The sequence below is a fragment of the Gadus chalcogrammus genome, chromosome 3 (assembly GCF_026213295.1).
Source record: "Gadus chalcogrammus isolate NIFS_2021 chromosome 3, NIFS_Gcha_1.0, whole genome shotgun sequence".
In the NCBI taxonomy this organism is placed as follows: Eukaryota; Metazoa; Chordata; class Actinopteri; order Gadiformes; family Gadidae; genus Gadus; species Gadus chalcogrammus.
Window position 1 is genome coordinate 18,718,397 of NC_079414.1, and position 9,547 is coordinate 18,727,943.

A 9,547-nucleotide genomic window follows, 5' to 3' on the forward strand; every position below is an offset into this window, starting at 1 on the left:
TCACTGGGTGCCTGAAGGATGTATTGGTGATGATGTCTTTAGACCACCAAGGGTTTCATTATGTAGATGCTTATTGGCACTTGTTTATATAAATATCTTTATTGTATCGTCAGCGATATATTGCTGTTTCTCTTACCTCTGATAAATTTACTTATTGTAAGTCGCTTTGGATAAAAGCGTCCGCTAAATGCCCTAAATGTAAATGCAGATTTGTCTAGTCGTTATCCAAAGCATTTAGTCAAAAGTGGACGCGTTTGTCCAAACTGACTTACAAGCGAGGCTGAACAACAAAGCATACGTTTACAGCCAATCCATTTCTATCAAAACAACCAGCTTGCAAAAGAAACGGTCAATAGACGCCGTGTGTCAACATAGAAACCACAAATAGTGCTCAGCACAATCTGATCCTGTGTGGAACATTTACACAGTAACAGACATACGGGAATCCATGGGGTTTTCATTGTAGCTGCCAAGCTCCAAGGGGACAGCATGAAGAAGAGATAGGGAGGTAGAGGGGAGTATCAGAGGATGTATGTTTGCTGCCTGTAGAATGGTTGATTGGGGGCACATGAAATAATAAGTGAGCTTATTATTATAATGATTGAGCTATTGGGCGTGGGTGGAGGGGGATCCATTGAAAGCAAGGAGAAGAACTCATGCACACTGCTACTGAGCGAGCGGAACAAAATAAAAGCAGAAGTGTAACACTTGGATTGTCAAAATCCGAAGGTTTTTTTTGTGTTTATCTAAGAACAACGCACAAATACAAAGTGCACTTCAGTTGGATGAATTCTTCAAAAGTTATTTGATGAACTCTCTCAGCTAATCATTTGCCTAACTTCACGTTAACAGGGACAGTCAATGTTATCCAAAAAATATTATTTGTTCTCTTCTTAAGGTATTTGAGACTATCGCCTTAAAAAAGGAAAATAAAACTGTTGAACCATAATGACATTGCATTACCATGCAGTGTTTCCCTCCTTAGGGGGCGTATGTTTTTAAAGACGCTAGTGAGATCCTCATTTGACCCGGAAGCGTACCAGACACCTCATACGTTGTTTACTTCCGGGACGATGGGTGTTCGTTTTTGCGCCGCCTGTGAATGAGATTCTCTGTGGAATATTAACGCTACAAAAGACTGAGATTATTCGTTATAAAAATCCCGCCTCTTTTAAAGTGCTTATTGTACGTTTAGTGAACGCCAAAATGACCGAGGTAATACATCAGCCAACTTCTCATGACTTTTAATTTGTTCTCTTGTTGATGCTACCGTTCCTTAGCATGCTTTTTCCGGAGCAAGAGTACCACCGAAGTGGTGATTCTGTATGCTATGTTTAAGATATGTGGTAGTAAATTATGCCAACAGCGATGTCTGTCTATCTATAGGGAACTATTATTTTCATAACGAGGTGTTTCTTTCAGGATGTGCAAAAGCACTCGGTCCACACGCTGGTCTTCAGATCCCTCAAAAGGACTCATGATATGTTTGTGTCGGATCATGCGAAACCAATCGCACTGGACGATCACAGGTAAGCCCCGCTGTTGGTAATTTTCATGAGTCCCTGACTTTTTATTAATTTAACATAATATTGATTTCATTACTTTTTGTGAATAACTTATTCGTAATGCCGGCTGCTCACATCCGTTTCTTGTTATCGCAGTCACAAAGTGAAGATGTCTTCGAAGTTAAAAGCGGATTATGGCGCAGTGTTGCACATGCCCGTACTCAAGGAAGGGAAGGACAGACCGATACACGGCGGCCTTCATGGACACCAGACAAGCACAGAGTCAGGTGTGTTGACAGAATAAATAAATCCTCTATTTCCTTCTTCAAAACCCCGTTGGATCACTCGCAATCTTATCCCTCACACTAGTGATTTGGGTTTAATCAAGTTTGTCTTTTAGGAGACGACCCAGAATACCTTGTGACCGGGACACACGCCTACCCATCAGGACCTGGTAAATATTATACACGCGTGCAATATTATATTTCATAGATAACATTGTTGTTTGCTTACTGTGTTTCAATGATGCGGATGTTTGTTAATAGGAGTTGCACTGACTGCTGAAACAAAGTTACACAGGATGCCGAGTGAAGCAGGAGTCCATTCAATGGCCTTGACCCTGCCTCCCTCCCAGGCCAGGTACACTTTAAGGCTAGCTTACTGTTAGTAAAACATGAAGCTATTATTTCCTCAAAATGCACCAATTTTTTTGACTGATTTATATCATTTTCCTGTGTGTGTGCCTTCAGACTAGATGCCGGCCGCACGGCTGCAAGTGTCGGGGACATTCACAGACATGCAGGAATAGCGGAAAGGTCCCAGCCCCCAATGTCCTCTTTGGTAATTTTTCTCAACACACCACATCACATTCATCTTGACCCTCAGCACCGTTTCATGATGAGCTAGGTGTATGGTGAAAGTGAAAGTGTATTATCGTATCATTGTCTGTAGGTGCACATGGAAGCAGGCGGCACCAAGACCTCTGCTCTTGTAAGGAAAGCACCGACCATGCCCAAACCTGCGTGGCACCCGCCATGGAAGCTGTTCAGGGTAACGTGTTTACTTTGTACTTTGTACTGTGACACTTCTCTTGTCACAGTTCTTGTATTAAAAGCCACTTGTAGGTCCCTTTTTATTTAAACTACTCTCACAAATCTCAGGTCATCAGTGGTCATCTGGGCTGGGTGAGGTCAATAGCAGTGGAACCAGGCAACCAGTGGTTTGTCACAGGCTCTGCTGACAGAACCATCAAGGTACGTTGAGACTCCCAGCACAAGGGTAAATCAAACATGTTGTTGTAACTGCAGTGAAATGCAGACCTGAATTGAGAGCATGGCTTAACGGTTAGATTTTCGCCTATTGCAGCAAGCACCTCTCTGTCAACAAGTTTTTAATCTCAAGAGGTCTGGAGATTATGTTTGTATTTATTAACCATTATTTAGCCTGGTTAGTCTCACTGAGGCTAGCCACCTCTTTTACAAGCCAGCCTGACAATAAAACATATTCTATCAATAAATTATTTATCAATAATACTTTTTATAATACGTCTGATTTGACGTGTGTGTTATGGTTGGTGTTTCTTCCCAGATCTGGGACCTGGCCAGTGGGAAGCTGAAGCTTTCTCTGACGGGCCACATCAGCACGGTGCGCGGGGTGGCGGTCAGCTCCCGCAGCCCCTACCTGTTCTCCTGCGGCGAGGACAAGCAGGTCAAGTGCTGGGACCTGGAGTACAACAAGGTACAATGTCTGGCACAACCCCCTGTATTGTAGTCCAATGCTACTCTGAACTAAGTTGTGGACACTTCTATTGTATTAATTTTCAATATTTGGCCAGTGGTATTTATTAAAATAAATAAAAAGGTAAACAAATCGATTTTGGAAAAATAGGCCTAGTTATAAGACAAACTAACGCATGCTGTTATATTGCCCTGGTACTGTATGTAGGGCTGCTCGATTAGGGAATAAATCTGAATCACGATATCTTTGGTCAATATTGAAATCACAATTATTCAAATTACTATTTATTTTTTGCTTGATAAAATGACGCATTTATTCAGCACTTCTCTCCAAACAGACCCTATGTAACTGGGAACTTTGTAAAATTCCCTTAAAACAAGCACAAAATGTTCAAATAGAAAATCATGTGCCGATATGTATCCAGCTGTTTCAAAATACAATTAAAATAAAATATATTAAACTTGATTTAAATTAGTTTGGAGATCGTTTGACCCAAAAATCGAAATCCCACCGAAAATTTGATTAATTGCACCTCCCTAACTGTGTGTGTGTGTGTGTGTGTGTGTGTGTGTGTGTGTGTGTGTGTGTGTGTGTGTGTGTGTGTGTGTGTGTGTGTGTGTGTGTGTGTGTGTGTGTGTGTGTGTGTGTGTGTGTGTGTGTGTGTGCGTGCATTAGGTCATTCGGCATTACCACGGACATCTGAGTGCCGTGTACGGCCTGGACCTCCACCCCACCATTGACGTGCTGGTCACGTGCAGTCGAGATGCCACAGCCAGGGTAAGCATGTGCACCTCTGTCAGTCAGCCTCGACCATATGAATGTAGACGATGGGGCAGAGTCACCGTCGACCACATTAACGCTTTCAAGGTTGCTCAAGCTTATATAATTATTTTGTTTATATTTATTATGTAGGCCCTGTATCATAACTTGATTTGCATTCAATTTGGCATTGTGAGTAATATGCTGGGCCTTTACATATACATTAAAGGGGACATATTATACCACCAGGTGAGTGTGATAAGCCATTTCGAAAATCTGCCTCTTCTGACATCACAAGTGGGCGTGTCCACCTGGAGGTGCGCTGATCACACAGGGGGTGGATGTTTATCGTTTGATGTGCTGAAGATGTAGCAATGATTCCATTTCAACACATTCATGTAACTTGACATATTGCTACGCAGTTGCAGCCAATGGGTTTTAATCCATCTCTGCATTGGTGGTCTTCAGGTGATCAGATGTCAAATCAAATGGTTTATTTGTCTTGTGGTCTCTCCTCTGCACGTGTCCTCAAGGTGTGGGACATCAGATCGAAGGCCAACGTGCACACGCTCTCCGGCCACACCAACACCGTGGCAACGGTCAAATGCCAGGCGGCCGAGCCCCAAATCATCACAGGTAGAGACCCAACGCCTCTGGGCTGAGTCTGGCTATGATTGGATTCCTAGGCCATCTGATGCCGACGAATGTTTCCTCCATTTTCCCAGGGAGCCACGATTCCACCATCAGGCTGTGGGATCTGGTGGCCGGGAAGACCAGAGCCACGCTGACCAACCACAAGAAGTCCGTCAGGGCAGTGGTGCTGCATCCTCGACAGTAAGAGCACAGTTCGATATTTCTTTGTTGGGATTAGCTCTTGACAGAACACTCACTACGTACGCAACATCTGGCGTGGTGTAATGAACCGAAATAAATCCTTGTCCTAATGAAAGTAAATGGTGGTTGAAATAGATAACATGATTTCCCATTTGTTACAAAAAAGTAGTGTGATTTTTAACTCTGATGTAAAAAACGTTGGTCATTTTGATAGTCTTCATGTTGATTTTTTTAAGATAGAGGTCTGTCTTTGTCCCCGTTCCCTATAGATACACCTTTGCTTCTGGCTCTGCTGATAACATCAAACAATGGACGTTTCCGGATGGCAACTTCATCCAGAACCTGTCTGGCCATAACGCCATCATCAACACTCTGGCGGTCAACTCTGACGGTGTCCTGGTGTCTGGAGGTACAATGGTCCACCGTCTTCAATGTTTGTACTTTGGTGGGACTCCTGTTATTAAAGTTAGAGATGACAATATGCATTTCGCAAAAAGGGTCGCATTTCGTCAGCCAAAGTTAGCCAACGTGGTGATGACTGTTGGTTTGGGGCCATTGCGTACAAATGGTGACCATAAAACTAAACTTTCTGTTTAAATTCCTAACCCAAACCCTTTTTTTTTCTTTTTCTCCTGGGCCGCAGCGGACAACGGGACCATCCACATGTGGGACTGGAGGACGGGCTACAACTTCCAGCGCATCCACGCGGCCGTGCAGCCGGGCTCCCTGGACAGCGAGTCCGGGATCTTCGCCTGCATGTTCGACCACTCGGAGAGCCGACTCATCACCGCCGAGGCCGACAAGACCATCAAGGTGTACCGGGAGGACGACACAGCGGTAAGCTGGCCGTTTGCCGTGTTACTCACCCTGCTTTAGCTTTTGCTTTCGATTGTACTTTTTTATTATTATGTTTTTTTTGGAAGTCGATTTTCTGAAATTGTATTTCTTGCCCGGGAATAATATAGTGTTAATGATTACAAATATTCTTATACATATATATTTAGTCTTCATTATAATATATTTTACTGTTTTGATGCCGTACAGGACATACATTTAAGGGTTCAGGGATACTCACGGTTATTGACACAGAATATTACCACATTTTATTATTATTATTTTCTCCTAATTTGTGTCTTTTTATCTTAACATTGCATTAATCCTGTTTTCCTAATTTTCTTACTTTCAGACGGAAGAAAGCCACCCGGTCAACTGGAAACCAGAGATCCTCAAGCGGAAAAGATTTTAATATTTCCAATCTTTATTTGTTTTTTTATATCGTCGTAGAATGGTTCTGACAAAATCAGTGTGCTAGTGTGGGCTGTACAAATGCCAACAGTAAATTGATTGTGCCTAATGAGAAACTTCCCAAGACTAAAAGCTACCATGAAAAAAAACATATTCCCCTCACGTTTCTCTTCATTCAAGAAACCATTTGCAGTCTTCAGTGTACGACGTTAGTCCAACAAAGCGACCACCTTGGACCGCCAGGAATCTCCCGGTGTGTTTGTTCTTGATGATGACGGCCCTTTTGCAGCTTTGATCCATCTGGTCTGCCAGCAGAAGCCACCTCTCGGTCTCTACAGGACTGTCTGTAGTATACACACGGTCCCCCCTCTCCTCAAGATGGGCTGTAGTGTACTCATGGTCCTCACCTTGGTGAGAACCGGTTTTAGTAAACACGCATTCCTCCCTCTTGGGAGAACCGGTTGTATTCAAACAGTCCTCACTAGGTTGAGAACTGGCATCGTCCTCACCATGGAGATATCCTGCAAAAGGAAACATCACTCAAATTCAATTGACGCTGCATGTATCCAGTTTTTTTTCTTTCTTGTTTTCTATTGTCCCAACAGATCGCCAGTTGTACATAGAGGAAACTTAATCTTCCCCTCTTCCTGGCGTGCGATGTGACGTTTATATTGGTTCATTCATAATAAACAACAAGGAAGTTTGGACTATGTTTCATTGTTTGGATTTGTTCATGTTGAAGAGCCACGCCTACCAAGGTATCCGCTGGTGGCGACGTTTCGGAAGTATTTACAGCCGATCCCCTTCTGCTCTTCCCAGGAGCCACGCTCTCCTGGTTCCTCATGGAGCTCCACTTTGCCCCCGAGGTCACTGTCCGGGTCCATAGTCTCCCCCCCTGTCAACGGAAACCAACCCTCATCTAACACACAATATTGGAGAATATAGCTTTGCTACCACGGGTGTGGTTTCAGTTTGAGTCGGTCAATTGATAGGAATATGTACCAATTCCTAATGTTGATTGGATCACTGAATTGTCCCTAGCCGTCAATTCGATAATACCACTGCACAACCCTACTCTGACTACTCACCCTCTGTCCCTCGCCATGGGAAAAAAATACAAAATGTCATTCATGTGGACCTAATGAAATGGTCGAACAAATGTAGTTCCGTGATTAATCTGTTGGAACACCTTCATCCAAACAGGATCACAAACTAACACACACACTCAGACACACCTGACTCCCGGATGTAGAGCATAGACTGAGCGTGGAGGAAGCGGCGTCCCGTCTTCCTCTTCGGAGGCCGTCTCTCTCTGGGCTCTGGTTCGTCACCAGTCACATCCTCAGGAACCTCAGGCACGACCAGGAGGTGGCCGGCGTTGTACATGATCTCCGCTTGCAGGGACTGCACACAGCTCTCAAAATGCTCGTCATCCGTTTCTGCATTTCTGGTGGACCGTGATGGATGAGAGGGTTAAAATTGTGGTAGTCGCAGTTCGACCCATCGAATGATGCCCAGTCTCCGTAGTCTTACCTACAGCCATCCGAGATGATTTAGGCGCTACCCGCTTATTAATTACTTACATTCATCTGAAGTTACTAACTTTATCGTCATTGCTGCCGCCAGTGAAGAAAAACGGGAAACATGAATAATTCTAAATGTATAATATTTACGTTCAAGCTGAATTATTATAGATTATGAACAATTCATGACAAGCACATTTTCTTTAATTCTGTTCTCTATACAGCTTATTGTTTCCTTATGGTTTTCTGTGATGTGTCTCTTTTCTCCTATATAAATCCCTATATCCCTATATGCCCCCCCCGCTCCAGGATCCCTCTAGATCCCTCCTTGTTCTCCCCCAGGCCTTCCTCACCTGAAGTCCACCCAGAGCAGCCCAGCGGTGACCAGGCCCAGCCACTCGCTGGCCTCCCAGTCCTGGGCCAGCATGACGGGCACGGTGAGCACCTCCCTGGAGTCGGCGTAGCTCAGCTCCCGCTTGCAGTTGCGGGACGCCTGGTAAGCCGGGGTCATGATGGGACAGATGACCGCCGCCTCCTCCACGCCCGCAGCCATCCTGGTGGACACACACACACACGCGCACAAACACACACACACACACACACACACACACACACACACACACACACACACACACACACACACACACACACATACATATATACACATAACACACAATTGACAAACACACATACAGTACATAGACAAACACATACACACTACTGTGAATTTTAAATGCATGTAGGCTAATTAATGAGGCGGTAGGAGCCTGCAGTAAGTCTGCAGACTCAGTCACTCACTCATGCACACAAACTCTCACCTCCTCTTGAGGGTGTCCAGTTGCATGTTGTCTTGACAAGTAAATAAGTGGTTAGGAACCGAATTGTGTGTAGAGGGACATTTAAGACTCGGCCTGAAAATGATTTGTGCTCCCGCCCTAATGTCTCCAGCATACCACCACCTCCATTGGTCTTTATTCAGTATAAGTTGCTTTGGATTGTGTGCCTCATAATTTTATATATTGATACTTTGATAGATTGAACAATAGATTGAACAATCAGAGAAAGGAGCAGAGGGTGCCTTTAGGCTTCTTTTTCCCCCCTTCCCATCCACTCAATGTACCGCTATACTCACGCATCGTTGATGTTCCCGGTCACTCCTCCCTCGATGTCCATCCACACAGGCAGTCCGTGCTCTATCAGCCGGTCGTGTATCCTCTTCACCAGTGGCTGGTCGTCCCACTGGTAGGACAGCATGATGTGAGCCGGCATCTTCTCCGTAGGATCGAGTGGTCCGTCGGACGTCTCGGTCTGGGTATTTCAGGTGAAGGAAGGGTTGCGTGAGATGAGTTGTTTACTCAAGTTCTTCTGTTACAGCCGTTGCCTGGTGACGATAATGGCACCAATGGGACACACCTGCAGTCGCTGAACGAGGGAATTCAAGTATGCCTTTCCCTGGATTATAGTTTGTACCCTGCATTCACAAATGAAAACCACATTTGAAACCTTGTTTTACGGCTATGTTTCTGTGGAGGTGAAGTGAAATATAGCCCATTATGCATTATATGTATTCTAATACAAATAATGTATATTGCTAGGGCTTGGTTGGGGGCCCTTTTGCCTCAATGCAGCGTGGCATGGATTCGATCAGCCTGTGGCCCTACTAAGGTGTTATGGAAGACTAGGTTGATTCGATAGAGGCCTTCATCTCGACTGCATTGGTGGGTCTCATGTCTCTCATCGTCCTCTTGACATTACCCCATCAACTTTCTTAGAGGTTCAGGTCAGGTGAGTCTGTTGGCCAATCATGCACAGTAAACCAATGGTAATCAAACCAGGCAGGTATTGGTACTTTTGACAGTGTGAAAATGTGCCAAGCATCTCCATAGATCAAGCATGAAGTGCTCTAAAATGTCCTGGTAGAAGGCTGAGTTGACTTTGGACTTG

General features: G+C 44.5%; 1 protein-coding gene across 1 annotated transcript; it reads left to right on the plus strand.

Annotated features, from left to right (window-relative positions):
• The first annotated feature begins 1,023 nt into the window (after positions 1–1,023).
• On the plus strand, positions 1,024–6,801 carry plrg1 (pleiotropic regulator 1). Its single transcript, XM_056586507.1, has 15 exons — positions 1,024–1,215; positions 1,423–1,529; positions 1,662–1,792; positions 1,906–1,959; positions 2,051–2,144; positions 2,255–2,345; positions 2,457–2,555; positions 2,666–2,758; positions 3,093–3,242; positions 3,918–4,019; positions 4,535–4,637; positions 4,727–4,835; positions 5,105–5,244; positions 5,479–5,672; positions 6,022–6,801. Exons 1-15 carry the CDS (start codon positions 1,207–1,209, stop codon positions 6,079–6,081), a joined length of 1,536 nt encoding a protein of 511 aa, XP_056442482.1. The 5' UTR covers positions 1,024–1,206; the 3' UTR covers positions 6,082–6,801.
• The last annotated feature ends 2,746 nt before the right edge of the window (positions 6,802–9,547 follow it).